Source organism: Theropithecus gelada, chromosome 13 (assembly GCF_003255815.1).
Source record: "Theropithecus gelada isolate Dixy chromosome 13, Tgel_1.0, whole genome shotgun sequence".
NCBI classification, from domain to species: domain Eukaryota; kingdom Metazoa; phylum Chordata; class Mammalia; order Primates; family Cercopithecidae; genus Theropithecus; species Theropithecus gelada.
The window spans coordinates 52640435-52655464 of NC_037681.1; the positions used below are offsets into that span (position 1 = coordinate 52640435).

Below are 15030 nucleotides of genomic sequence, written 5' to 3' on the forward strand. Positions count from 1 at the left end.
TACTCTTCATTTCACCATTGCATCTATCACACATCCATCACTCAAAGTCATTGCCTGAACTGACTCATGCTACTGTGGGCCATGAGAATTTCAGCTGTTAAAGACAAGAATGTTTGCAGGGATGGAAGATGGAGTTGAAACTAGGTAGGAAGGGAAGTCAAAATAGAAAGGGCCTGAAAAATAGGTAGAAGGTAGTGGGATCGACAGACTAGAAGTCCCAGTGAAGTAAAAGAACTGGTGATTAGGAGTGGATAGAAATACAGGAGGTTGTGGTGTGAGAATGGGATATCTGCATTTATTATTTTGCAGGTAGAACAATTTTAAGTGGCTTATCATAATCTAGTCATTGCATGCTCATAGAATGAATGGATGAAGGAGAATGGAAGGTAAGGTCGTTGAAGAGGAAGGTCCATTAGCAGAGCATAATAGCCTCTAGTCCCAGCTACTTGGGTGGCTGAGGAAGGAGGATCCTTTGAGCCCAGAAGTTCAAGGCTAGTGAGCTGTGATCACATCTCTGCACTCCAGCCTGGGCAACAGGGAGACCCTGTCTCGAAAGAAAGAGAGAAAGAGAGCGGGGAGGGAGGGAGGGAGGGAGGGCGAGAGCAAGGAAGGAAGGAAGGGAGGGAGGGAGGGAGGGAGGGAAGGAGGGAACATACTGCTTTCACTGTATCCCATAGGTTTTGGTATGTTGTGTTTCCATTTTCATTTGTCTCAATAAATTTTAAATATCTATCTATCTATCTATCTATATATATATATATTTTTTTTTTTTAATTGTAGAGATGACATGTTAGCATATTGCCCAGGCTGGTTTCAAACTTCTGGGCTCAAGCAGTCCTCCCACCTTGGCCTCTCAAAGTGCTGGGATTATAGTCATGAGCCACCACACCCAGCCTATTTCAAGAAATTTTTCAATTTCCTTTTGAATTTCTTCATTGGCACACTTGTCATTCCAGAGCATACTGTTTAATTTCCATATGTTTGTATAGTTTCCAAAGTTCCTCTGGTTATTGATTTCTAGTTTTATTCTATTATAGTAAAAGAAGATACTTGAATCAGGTTTCAATGTGGGGCGATTTTTTAAGACTTATTTTGTGGCCTAACATGTGGTCTATCCTTGAGAATAATCCATGTGCTAAGGAGAAGAATGTGTATTCTGCAGCTGTTGGAAGAAATGCTCTATAAATATCTCATAGGTCCATTTGGTGTATAGTGCAGATTAAGTCTGATGTTTCTTTGTTGATTCTCTGTCTGGGAGATCTGTCCAATGCTGTAAATGGGGTGTTGAGTCTCCAGCTATTGTTGTATTGGGTTGTATGTCTCTCTTTAGCTCTAACAATATTTGCTTTATATATGTAGATTCTCCAGTGTTGGGGGCATATATGTGTGTGTGTGTGTGTGTGTGTGTATAGTCTGTGTGTATATACATGTGTATGTGTGTGTATATATGTGTGGGTATAATGTGTGTGTGTGTGTATATATAATGATTATATCTTCTTACTGAATTGCCTTTTTTTTTTTTAAGAGACAGGGTCTTTGTCACCCAGGCTGGAGTGACAAACCTTAACCTCCTGGGCTTAAGGGATTGTCTCCCTCCTCAGTCTGCTAAATTGCTAGAACTATAGGCATGTGCCAACACTCCCAGCTAATTTTTTTTGTTTGTTTTGAGACAGAGTCGCGCTCTGTCGACCAGGCTGGAGTGCAGTGGCGCCATCTCGGCTCACTGCAAGCTCCGCCTCCCGGGTTCAGGCCATTCTCCTGCCTCAGCCTCCGGAGTAGCTGGGCGCCTGCCACCACGGCCGGCTAATTTTGTGTATATTTAGTAGAGACGGGGTTTCACCGTGTTAGCCAGGATGTTCCTAATCTCCTGACCTCGTGATCCGCCCGCCACGGGCTCCCAAAGTGCTGGGATTACAGGCTTGAGCCCCCCCCGCTCCCGGCCCAATTTTTTAAAAAAGTATTTTGTACAGACGGGGTCTGCCTGTGTTGCTCAGGCTGCTCTTGAGCCCCTGGCTGCAAGCAGTCCTCCCACCCCAACCTCCCAAAGCACAGGGATTACAGGTGTAAGCTACTATGCCCGGTTCACAAATTCTTTTTTTAAAAAAACTGAGGGCCCGGTGAGGCTCTTGCCTGTAATCCCAGCACTTTGGGAGGCCAAGGCTGGTGGATCACTTGAGGTCAGGAGTTTGAGACCAGCCTGGCCATCATGGCAAAAGCCCATCTCTACTAAAAATACAACAATCAGCCGGGTGGTGGAGCGTGCCTGTAATCCCAGCTACTAGGCTGAGGCAGGAGAATCACTTGAACCGGGGAGGCAGAGCTTGCAGTGAGCCAAGATCAAGCCACTGCACTCCAGCCTGGGAGACAGAGCGAGACTCCGTCTCAACAAATAACAAATTACAAATTATTGCCTAGCTCAGTTTATTTCATTAAGCACACCATCTCCTTCTCTGGTCTCAATGGCCAGCCTTGGGAGTGGACAAAGTAGGCAGCTACCTAAAGATTTAAAGGATGCTAAAAAACCTCAACCTAAAAACGCCTCCCCAACATGAATTCTAAATCTATATATTCTCCAAGGGCCTCTTGGAAAAGACACATCCTTTCCAACTCACTTAAGGTATGAGGTTACCTAAGAGGGATTATTTATCAGCTAGCTAATTAGCCTGTCACAGAAGCCACCTGACTCTAGTATAACCTAAAATAGAGGAAGGGCCTGAAGGAATGACACCAGAATGATGTGAGTTAATGGGTTGAGGGAGTGGATGGACGTGAAGTTAGGAATTAAAGGAAGGAAAGATCCAGAACTTGAAGCACCATTAGGAAGGCAAACCCTCGGGCAGCCTAAGGACTTAGGTACGAATCTCCAGGAAAGAAGGTTCTAAAAAGAGCAGCAGATGGGAGTTAATGTTTAATGGGTACAGAATTTTAGTTGGGGAAGATGAAGAAGCTCTGGAGATGGAAGTTGTGACGGTGGCACAATAATATGAATGTACTTAATGCCACAAAGCTTTTACACTTAAAAACAGTTTAAATGTGGCCGGGCACGGTGGCTCACACCTGTAATCCCAGCACTTTGGGAAGCCGAGGCGGGTGGATCACGAGGTCAGGAAATGGAGACCATCCTGGCTAACACGGTGAAACCCCGTCTCTACTAAAAATACAAAAAAAAAAAAAAAAATTAGCCAGGCGTGGTGGCAGGCGTTTGTGGTCCCAGCTACTCGGGAGGCTGAGGCAGGAGAATGGCGTGAACCCAGGAGGCGGAGCTTGCAGTGAGCCAAGATCGCACCACTGCACTCCAGCCTGGGCGACAGAGCGAGACTCCGTCTAAAAAAAACAAAAAACAAAAAAAAGTTTAAATAATAAATTGTATGTTACATAAACTAAACACATTCTAGACAATCTGTAAGACAAATGAAGGTGATAGAGGCTGTCTTCATAAGTCCTTGGCTTTAGTATGATAGCCTCCAAGTTGACCCTGATGAGCCTGACCTCTTTGTATTCATGTTTCCATATGCTGGATTGGAATAACTTGTGCAACCAGTGGGATATGTCAGAAGTGACCAGAAATGAGTGGGCTGCCGTGTTGTGCGGACACTCACAGCCTGTGAAGAGGTCTAGTGATGAGGACGTGAGGCCTCCAGCCAACAGCCAGTGTTAACTTGCCAACCATGTGAGAAGTTACCTTGGAAGGACATCCTCCAGCAGCCCCTCTCATGAGAGAGGTCAAGCCAGAGCTAACCTGCTGAACTCCCAAGTTGCTGAACCACAGAAACTGTGAGATAATGGTTATTGTTTTAAGCCATTATGTTTTGAGGCCATATGTTATGCACAGATTGAAAACTAATGCAGATAGTATGAGGGCTTCTTTCATCAACTGCCTGAGGTTGGTGGTGTCTTCAGTCATTTATATAGATCTATTTGTTTCTGGATAATATTACAGTTATTTAAAGATATTTTGTGACTCTATTTAGATACAGCTACATTCACCTTTATATATAGTGTTGAATACCCAATAAGTAACTTGAAAATATTTCCTAATATTGGAGGGAGGGGCGTTGCTGAATTTCAGAAAGTTAAGGCTAGTAAGAACTATGACTAATATAATACATCTTATTGGATACTGTGAATGCTTTCCATTTAATTCTGTAGGTAAAGGGCTTACAATCTGAAGGAAGGCCAGTGTTTTAAGTCTTCTTACTCTAACATGAATGAATTCCTTAGACATACTTATATTTTTAAAAAAAGAGGAAGCAAAATAAAATAAGGGGACAAAATAAGCAAAGCCAACTCAAGAACTTTTTAAGGGCCAAATCCATTTATCTTGGCTCGGTATGTGTGTACTTACCTAAAATTCTAATCTCTGTATCTGTGAGTCTCCAGTTTTTCAACCCAAGCTTGACGAGTTGTGGGACCTCCTCCAAATGTTTCAACAGGCTGGTCAGGCTGCCTTGCACATCACAGCCCCAGGGCAGCATCAGTGCAGTGAGCTGTTCTAGCACGTTCAGCCTGTCAACTGGAAGAAACAAAGAGCAGTTCAGGGACTGGATGATCTCAAAACTGAGGAAGAACAAAGGGATGCTGGGGAAGGAATGATCGTTATGTTTGGTGGCTCTGTAGCCTACTCAATCTGCAATGAGAATCTACTTAATTTTTGGTTATTTTTATGGAAAGTGTTCAAGCTTATACAAACATTATGCAGAAGAATATAATGAAACTATATATACTAATAAGTCACTTTTCAAAAACATTAAATCATGGGCAATCTTGCTTAATCCTGACCTAATTCCCCCGGTATTATTCTAAAGCAAATCATGGACAGTATGAATCAGTTCTTTCCTTTTTTTTTCTTTTAACCATAATCACATATCACTGTCACACCTAAAAATCCATATCACCAATTCCTTAAGCAAATTTGTCTTGCACATCAGCTACTCTGACAGTTGCCTCCTCAAAGGAGGAAAGCAGGTGGGATCCCGCCTCAAAGTGCAGTGAGCATATGTAAACTGGTGACTTAAAAGACATGGGCCTGTGTTTGTTAAGGGCAGTTTAGGAAAGGCCTAAATGATGTTCCTAAGGAGGGTGCATCTAGTAAGGCACACATGGGTATAAAAGACCTCAGGGCCCAGGCTATGTATTTCGACTACCCAGTACACATATTCAAGCATCTGATTTTGGCTGAATTGTCATTCTTACTCAGTTCATGTAGAGCTTCATTTCCATCTTTTTCCAGGTAATTTTCTGATAAATCAAGAATGCTCAGTTTGACCAAATTGTGAAGATTCTGAGCTGAGAAAAAAAGTAATCCAAAATAAAAAAGTTTTCAGGTAAATATAAATGTATTTTGAAGTATCCTTAGAATAATTCTGAGTTCTTATCTTTTCTGCTAATGGTAATGCAAATCATAACTTGCCTTGGTTATTTTAATTATTTCCAAAGGCACTGGCATAGGCATAACCCCCAAATCCCATGTTTATGACCAAATGGGCAAATAGTCATTGGTCCTAGGTTCTGATTAATAAATTCCAGGTCACATAAAGCCTAAAGCAGCATGGGTCCTGGCTAACACGGTGAAACCCCATCTCTACTAAAAAATACAAAAAACTAGCCGGGCGAGGTGGCGGGCGCCTGTAGTCCCAGCTACTCGGGAGACTGAGGCAGGAGAATGGCGTAAACCCGGGAGGCGGAGCTTGCAGTGAGCTGAGATCCGGCCACTGCACTCCAGCCTGGGCGACAGAGCGAGACTCCGTCTCCAAAAAAAAAAAAAAAAAAAAAAAAGCAGCATGGGATGTAGTTGTTATGTCATCATGGGAAAATCTCTAAGCCTCAATGTCTTCCTCTATACAATGAGGTAGTTGGACCAGATAAAATGTAAAGTTGCTTCAATTATAAAATGTCCTTAATCATACAGGAGAAACAGGAACAACAACAACAAAAATGAAATGAGCTGGTTTTGTGTACCTCAACTGAGATGATTTTATTGATATAATTGTTGTGATGTTAATAATAAAAACCTAGTAAAAAAAAAAAAAGATGAGAAAAAATAAAACAAATAGCAAAATGGCAGATTCAAATTTATCCATATCAACAATTACATTAAATCTTAATGGACTAAACACTCCAATTAAAAGGCAGAGATAATCAGATAATCAGAACTTTTTTTTTAAGCAAGACCCAGTTTTATGCTATGTACAAAAGATGTATTTGAATAACAAAGACATAAATATGTTGAGGTAATGGAAAACTATTTTGTATGCAAACATGAATTATATAATGGTACCAGTCTAGCTAAGAATTGCTTAGTTCTTTTCTTCACATGTTATCACTCTTGCTTAATCTAGGTGAAGTTTTTTCTACCAAGGCTAGAAAAATCTCCTTTTTAAAAAAATCAGACAAGTTTTTCATGACTATGTACTCTTGTTATAATATTGGCTATTATTATTTTTAATCAATCATATGAGCCCTTTTCTTAAAGTATCTTCTGGGTTGTGTGCTCTACAGTAAAAAATCTGCTGAACTTCTCTTTAAAAGAGTACATTTGCGATTTCCAGTTCTAAGCCTGTCTCTGCCCAGCAGTAAGCAGAGAAATAAAGGCATGTGCTCATTGTGCTCATATTCCCAGTACTTGTCTAGCCTTTTTCAACTGTGGGTTTCTCTAGCTGTAACTTTGTATTAGTATACAAATGGCTTCCTTAGTTATCTTTAGAGACTCCCAGAAGTTATATAGTTTAACTTTAAAAAGATTATACCACTCTTTTCCAAAATCTAAATTTTAAAATATGTCTGAATTACACATGTATAGTTTATCCAGAAATATGCAGTAAGTTTCGCCATACTTGATATGCATCCCTTTGGAAACTCAGGAGACTCAATTGTCACATTAATGCACATTAACTTCATCTTAACAGGGCAATGGGTAGGAATTAGAGGCCTGAGATCATTTAAGAAAATCTTTATCTCTCACTTCTCAATCATTTATCCATTCACTTAAATGTTTATTAGGCAGTAAATTATATGACAGGTTGTGTGGCAAGTTTCAAGCACCTATTTCTTATTTTCTTCCTTTTCACTTTCTCTAAAAGTTACATCTTCAGTTATTCTGAAATTCTCCCCTATTATCCATGAATAGTTGATTTTAATTCCAATATGGAGAAAAATCATTAAAAACAATCTGCTTATTATCCAGAAGTTATTATTATCTTTTCCAGTTTTCCTTAAAATTAAATTTCCATTTGAGACATTTAGTGTGAATTAGTATAATAGTATCACATGTTCTGTTATACTGTCCTCATTCAGTTAATGGAAGCAACAGTTACCTAGGATTTTCACTGCATTTGCAGACAAGCAGCAGGAGACTAATTGAATTTCTTCAAGGTCACAGGGTTCACTTGACAGAGACTTGACTATGTAATCCATTCCCTCTCCAATGTCAGACAAGTGGGTCAAATGAAATAAACACATCTTCTTCAGATTTTTCAGGCCTTCAGCTGAAAAAAAGAGAAAGGAATGCATTAGGATACCAAGTTAATTCAATTTAAGCATAGATTAATGAACTGAAAAGAAAGCAAAGAATAATTGTGCAGAGACCTTCCCATGTTCTTCCTGCAGCAACCTTAAGCTACAAAGAGTCAAAGAGAGCTGTTCTTCTTTCAACTCTCACTTTCCAGTCTCTTGGACCACACAAAAATCACTTATGTGGAGGTTATTCTCTTAGTAGCATGAGAAACACTATCGTAAATTTGTAATTAATGGGCATCAATGTATACTCTTACGACAATTCTTTAGATGGATGAAGTGTTCTAGAGCACTCTCCTTTCAATCTTCTCAAAAATCTTAAACAGCGGGGGGCTGAGTTCAGGGGGGTAGCATGGGGACTTGGTCCTTGGAGTGCTTCTAGTGCAACTGTTCACAGCCTCAAAAGTCTTGCCTGGGACTCATGATATGGGGCCTGCCTGATGCTTTAGAATGAAGACCACAAGTCCCGCCTGATGCTTTAGAATGAAGACCACATCCACTGCAGTGTATTTAACCAGAAAAAAGATTTACCTTATATCAACAGTACAATTGGAAACATTCTGAAATGTCCCCCATTCTTAGGTCTAAAGCTAATGTGCAGTTTAGGATTGGTTAGGCCTTACTTTGTGTCATTAAAATACTGCCTTATCTTGATGGTACTGTAGCCTACAGGAAAGAAATACATGATTTTAATGGCCAGGCACGGTGGCTCACACCTGTAATCCCAGCACTATGAGAGGTAGTGGTGGGCAGATCACCTGAGGTCAGGAGTTCAAGACCAGCCTGGCCAACATGGCAGAGCCCCATCTCTACTAAAAATACAAAAATTAGCTGGGCGTGATGGTGCACACCTGTAATCTCAGCTACTCGGGAGGTTGAGGCATTAGAATCGCTTGAACCCAGGAGGCAGAGGTTGCAATGAGCTGCGATCTCACTACTGCACTCCAGCCTGGGCAACAGAGCGAGACTCCGCCTCAAAAAAAAAAAAAAGAAAAGAAAAGAAATATATGATTCTAATAATATCAATCTTGCAGAGCTTTCAGGAAGGTTGCAGATAATGCATGTAACATATTTAATGTGGCACATAGTAAGTGCTCAATAAATGTTCAATAAATGTTCATTGTTGTCATGGGAGTACATACAGGTTGGAGGTTGTGAGCATGAGCTTTGCAGTCAGTTCCTGGATCCCCTACTTAATAATTATAAACTTGGACAAGTTATTCAATCTTTTAGCTTAAGCTTTAGGGATCATTATATCTATGTACTAGGACTGTTGTGGGGATTCAGTGGAATGAAGTATATAAAACTGCCTAGCTAGTGTCTAATCTATAGCACAGTAACTCTTTAATAAAGAGTAAATTATTACTAATATAATTAGACTGGTTTAGTCAAGTTCATATTTTGATTCCTTAATAGCAGAAGCAGGCTGTCCTAGAGAGGTACTTTTTGACTTCTTTCTGCCAGTTGGTAATATCTTGAGCAAGTCAATAAGCTATTTTAGGTTCCAGTGGAGTTTTCTGTGAAATGAATGAGTTGAATTAGATGCTCTCAATCCTCTTCCAGCTCTGATTTTCTGTGTAATTTATACACATGCAATAAATGTTTATTGAACACTGAATTAATTTGATTATTCTCATGTAGGCCATATAAGGAAAAGAAGTCAGCCATGTTTTGCTTTTGTTTTTGTTTTTGTTTCGGGATGGAGTCTCTCTCTGTCGTCCAGGCTAGAATGCAGTGGAGCAATCTCGGCTCACTGCAACCTCCTCCTCCTGGGTTCAAGTGATTATCCTGCCTCAGCCTCCCAAGTAGCTGGGATTATAGGTGCATACCACCATGCCCAGCTAATTTTTGTATTTTTAGTAGATATGGGGTTTCACCATGTTGGCCAGGCTGGTCTTGAACTCCTGAACTCAGGTGATCCACCCGCCTTGGCCTCCCAGAGTGCTGGAATTACAGGCGTGATACACCGTGCCCAGGCTTCAGCCATGATTTGATTATAGGATAGAGTTGTCTTTTGGCAGGAAGCAGAATAAGAAAGAACAAGGTGAAGGGAAGAGAGGAGCCTTTTAGTGAGGACTCAACTAGGGAAAAAAAGAGCCAAAAAAAAAAAAAAAAAAATCTAACACACAAGGAAACAGGGACATTCAAGGAAAGCAGCTTTCACAGGAATCCTCCCTGGCCTGGAGGGCCTGGTTCCCTGTGGTAAGCCATGTGTTCTGCTTGTGTTCCTGAAGTTTCCTTTTCCTTTTCATTTTTTTGATTGGGGAAACACAACCTCTAGTGTAGAATGAAAGCATGCTTCCCCCAAAGTTTTCTTGATTCACATTGTTTCCTGTGTCCTATTTCATTTATGAAATTTTACTTAATTATGAAATCATAGTATAAACTTTAAAATATTGTTTCTATGCAATTATGAAACCATACTATAAACTAAAATATTGTTTCTATGCCTTAAATAAAAACATAGCCAATGAGCCAGGGAGAGGGAAATTAAAAACACGTCATGGGCTCTCTTCCCAAAAGGGTTACCATCTAGTGTTGTACAATTTGAATATGTCTAGGGAAACCAATGTAGCCATAAGTACATAAAAACATCCTTGCCTTGTGCAGACACACAGTGTCACAGCCTGAAGTTAACTCCTCTTATTATCAAACTCACATTAATACACATATGAGAACAGAAATCTGACCTAGTTTTATAGCATCTTCTTCATTCATCTTAATGTTATCCATTATGAGCTTTGTAAGGTTCTTCAAATTACCCAATCTGTCAGTCAGACCACCTGTCAAAAGAAAGATTAGACTCTGTTCAGCGGATATTTGCTATTTACTATGTCATTTACTATTACTGTCATTTTTGTTACCAATCAAAAGATTTTAATGATCGCCATGAGCCAAAAATGCTCATGAAATAGACATAAAAACATACTTTTTATAAGAAATGGGCATTGTACTTCACTGTAAGCATGTTCTCCAAATGATTTCCCAGATAACAGGGAAATTTCTAAACACTTGAAAATTAAACAACACACTTTTAAATAATTATGCGTTAAAAAAGACTCAAGGAAAATTTGACAATATTTTGAAAAATATTTTAAAAAATAAGAACAAAACTTCAAAATCTGCAGCTCTCCACTCACAAAGGGGTGAAAAGAAAAAAAAAATCTTCAGCTAACACAGTGTTTACAGGGACATTTACAGCGTTGCATACTTATATTAGAAATGAGGAAAGGTCTTAAATCAACAACTGAGGCATACTAAAGAAATTACAGGCCAGCGCGGTGGCTCACGCCTGTAATTTCAGCACTTTGGGAGGCCGAGGCGGGCGGATCACGAGGTCAGGAGATGGAGACCATCCTGGCTAACGCAATGAAACACCGTCTCTACTAAAAATACCAAAAATTAGCTGGGCGTGGTGGCGGCGCCTGTAGTTCCAGCTACTCGGGAGGCTGAGGCAGAAGAATGGCGTAAACCCGGGAGGCGGAGCTTGCAGTGAGCCGAGATCACGCCACTGCGCTACCGCCTGGGCTACAGAGTGAGACTCTGTCTCAAAAAAAAAAAAAGAAATTACAGAAAAGAGAGCAAAATAAAGGAAAGAAGAAATAAACTAATAAAGATAAGGGTGGAAATCAAAATTATTACATCTTTATTATAAAAATTAAAAACAGAGACAAGATCTTACTATGTTGCCCAGGCTGGTCTCGGACTCCTGAGCACAAGTGATCCTTTGGCCTCAGCCTCCTAAAGTGCTAGGATTACAGGCGTGAGCCACCATGCCCAGCCCAGAAATCAAAATTATAAATGTAAACAATAGAAAAAAAGCAATGAAGCTAAAAGTTGGATCTTTGAAAAGATCAAAAAAATTAGAAAATTTCTACCAAGACTGACAAAAGAAGACACAGATTACCAATATCAGAAACAAAAAAGGGGATATCACTACACACACTGCAGATATTAACAGGACAATTAGAGAATAATATAAACAAATCTACACACATAAATTTGACAACATATATGAAATTGCCCAATTTTTTGAAAACCGCAAACTACCAATAGTCGTGAGATATGGAATAGGTAACCGGAATAGCCTTATAGCTATTAAAGAAATTGAATTTGTAATCTAAAATTTCCCAAAAAAGAAACCTGCAGGCACAGATACGTTCGCTTGCAAATTCTGCCACACATTTTCATTTTTTTCCTTCTTCAACTGCCTTCATATCTACCACACATTTAAAGAAGAAATAATATCAATTCTACACAATCACTTCCAGAAAATAGAAGTACAAAGAACAATTCCCAACTTATTTTATGAAGCCATCATTAGCTGGATATGAAAAGCAGACAAAGATGTAGAAGAAAAAAATTTAGGCCAGGCACAGTGGCTCACTCCTATAACCCCCGTGCTTTGGGGGCAGAGGTAGGAGGATCACCTGAGGCCAGGAGTTCGAGACCAGCCTGGGCAATATATCCAGACCCTATCCCTACAAAATATTTTTTAAATTACCCAGGTGTGGTGGCAGGTGTGAGTAGTCCTGGCTACTCAGGAGACTGTAGCAAGATAATCACTTGAGTCCAGGAGATCAAGATTGCAATGAACTGTGATCACACCACTGTACTCCAGCTTTGGTGACAGAATGAGACACTGTCTTTAACGAACGAAAGAAAGCGAGAGAGACAGAATAGAGAGAGAAAGGAGGGAGGGAAGGAGGGAAAAGGAAAGAAAGAAAATTGAGGCTGGGCGAGGTGGCTCACGCCTGTAATCCCAGCACTTTGGGAGGGCGAGGCAGGCGAATCACGAGGTCAGGAGTTTGAGACCAGCCTGGTCAACATGGTGAAACCCCGTCTCTACTAAAAATACAAAAAATTAGCTGGGTGTAGTGGCGGGCTCCTGTAATCCCAGCTACTCTGGAGGCTGAGGCAAGAGAATTGCTTGAACCCAGGAGACAGAGGTTGCAGTGAGCTGAGATTGCGCCACTGCACTCCAGCCCTGGTGACAGAGTGAGACCCCATCTCGAAAAGAAAGAAAGAAAGAAAATTAAACTTTAGACCAATATCATTCATGAATATAGAATCAAAAATCTTCAACAAAATAGCAAATGGAATTCAGTCATGCATAAAAGAATATTATAGCAGCCGTAGTGGCTCACGCCTATAATTCCAGCACTTTGGGAGGGCAAGGCAGGCGAATCACTAGGTCAGGAGTTCGAGACCAGCCTGGCCAACATGGTGAAACCCCATCACTACTAAAAATACAAAAAATTAGTTGGGCCTAGTGGCAGGCTCCTGTAATCCCAGCTACTCTGGAGGCTGAGGCAGGAGAATCTCTTGAACCCAGGAGACAGAGGTTGCAGTGATCTGAGATTGCGCTACTGCACTCTAGCCCTGGTGACAGAGTGAGACCCTGTCTCGAAAAGAAAGAAAGAAAGGAAATTAAACTTTAGACCAATATCATTCATGAATATAGAATCAAAAATCTTCAACAAAATAGCAAATGGAATTCAGTCATGCATAAAAGAATATTACGGCAGGTGTGGTGGCTCACACCTGTAATCCCAGCACTCTAGAGGCCAAGGTAGGTGGATCACGAGGTCAGGAGTTCGAGACCAGCCTGGCCAACATGGTGAAACCCCGTCTCTACTAAAAATACAAAAATTAGCTGGGCGTGGCGGCATGTGCCTGTAGTCCCAGCTACTTGGGAGACTGAGGCAGAAGAATCACTTGAACCCAGGAGGCGGAGGTTGCAGTGAGCCAAGATCGCACCACTGCACTCAGCCTGGTGACAGAGCAAGATTACGTCTCAAAAAAAAAAAAAGAATATTACACCACCTACAAATGGGTTTCATATAGGGAATGCAGGATGCTCAATATTTGGACATCAATCCATATAATTCATTATATTGGCAGTCTAAAAGAAAAACTACATGATCCTATAAATTGATGCAGAAAACACATGTAACATAATCCAGCATCCAGGCTGGGTGGCTCACACCTGTAATCCCAACACTTTGGGAGGCCCAGGCGGGAAAATCTCTTGAGCACAGGAGTCCGAGACCAGCCTGGGCAACATAGTGAGAACTCATCTCTACAAAAAATTTAAAAATTAACCAGATGTGATAGTGCACACTTGTGGTCCCAGCTAGTCAAGAGGCTGAGGCGGGCGGATCTGTTGAGCCCAGGAAGTCAAGGCTACAGTGAGCTATGATCATGCCCCTGCACACCAGCCTGGGTGACAGAACAAGACCCTGCCTCAAAAATTATTTAAAAATAATTTTATAAAAACAATCCAACGTCCATTCATGTAAAATGACATGATCATATAAATGGATACAGAAAACACCTTTAACACAATCCATCATCTATTCATGACAAAAAAAATTCTCAGCAACTTGATAAAAGACATCTACAAGAAAACTACATTTAACATTATACTTAGTGGTGAAAGTCTGAATGCTTTCTCCCTAAGGTCAGGAACAAGACAAGATGTTCATTCCTACCACCCCTGTTCAACATTGTACTGCACATCCTAGTCAGTGAAATAAGGCAAAAAATAAAAATAAAATAAAATAAAAGGAATACAACTTGGAAGGGAAGAATTTAAAATCATTCTTTTCAAAGATAACATGATTGTCTACAATAAAAATGTCAAGGAATCTACAACACCCTCTCCTGCAAACCCCACAAAAAACATCCTTCTAAAACTGGCTGGGTGCAGTGGCTCATACCTATAATCCTAGCAGTTTGCGAGGCTGAGGGGGAGGATCACTTGAGCCCAGGAGTTCAAGACTGGCCTCAGCAACATAGAGAGACCTTGTCTCTACAAAAAAGAAGGAGGGCCGGGCACAGTGGCTCACACCTGTAATCCCAGCACTTTGGGAAGCCGAGGTGGGTGGATCACTTGAGACTGGGAGTTTGAAACCAGCCTGGCCAACATGGTGACACCCCGTCTGTACTAAAAATACAAAAATTAGCCAGGTGTGGTGGCGTGCGCCTGTAATCCCAGCTACTTGGGATTCTGAGGCAGGAGACTTGCTTGAATCCAGGAGGCGGAGGTTGCAATGAGCCAAGATTGTGCCACTGCACTCCAGCCTGGGTGACAGAGTGAGACCCTGTCTCAAAAAAATAATAATAGTTAAATAAAGTAAATAATTTTTTAAATGGCAAACATTACAAAATAATTCTAAACACCATGTAGGCCAAATTCAGCACACAGGTGATCACTTTACAAGATCAGTATAAAAGAAGAGTTGTCATGAGTAGATGGTGAGCTTCCTGACACAGAAGGTAGTCTAATAAAGTCTTCGTGACATCCAAAATTTTACAGAAGGGATTCCCGCATTAAGGAGGAGGTTTCAAAGATTATCTGTACAAAAAATTCTAGAATCTCAAAATGACAGAAAATTTCTCTGCAGGGTGACAAGCAAGGCAGAGCTGGGTGGGAAATTGCTTGTGTCTGAAACTAACCCCAGACTGCTACAGTTAAGTAGAACAAGGTTCCTGCTTCTCATAGCTTCACACCAC

General features: G+C 40.7%; 1 protein-coding gene across 3 annotated transcripts in view; it reads right to left on the reverse strand.

Moving 5' to 3' along the window:
• The window catches only part of NLRC4 (NLR family CARD domain containing 4), a 43332-nt gene that overhangs the window by 8435 nt on the left and 19867 nt on the right, over window positions 1-15030 (reverse strand). For all 3 annotated transcript variants that reach the window (XM_025354281.1, XM_025354280.1, XM_025354279.1), the window contains 4 exons: window positions 10203-10295; window positions 7314-7484; window positions 5194-5286; window positions 4346-4513 (listed from right to left, as the gene is read on the reverse strand). In XM_025354281.1, coding sequence (XP_025210066.1) covers window positions 4346-4513; window positions 5194-5286; window positions 7314-7484; window positions 10203-10295 — 525 coding nt within the window. The remainder of the gene's footprint in view (window positions 1-4345; window positions 4514-5193; window positions 5287-7313; window positions 7485-10202; window positions 10296-15030) is intronic.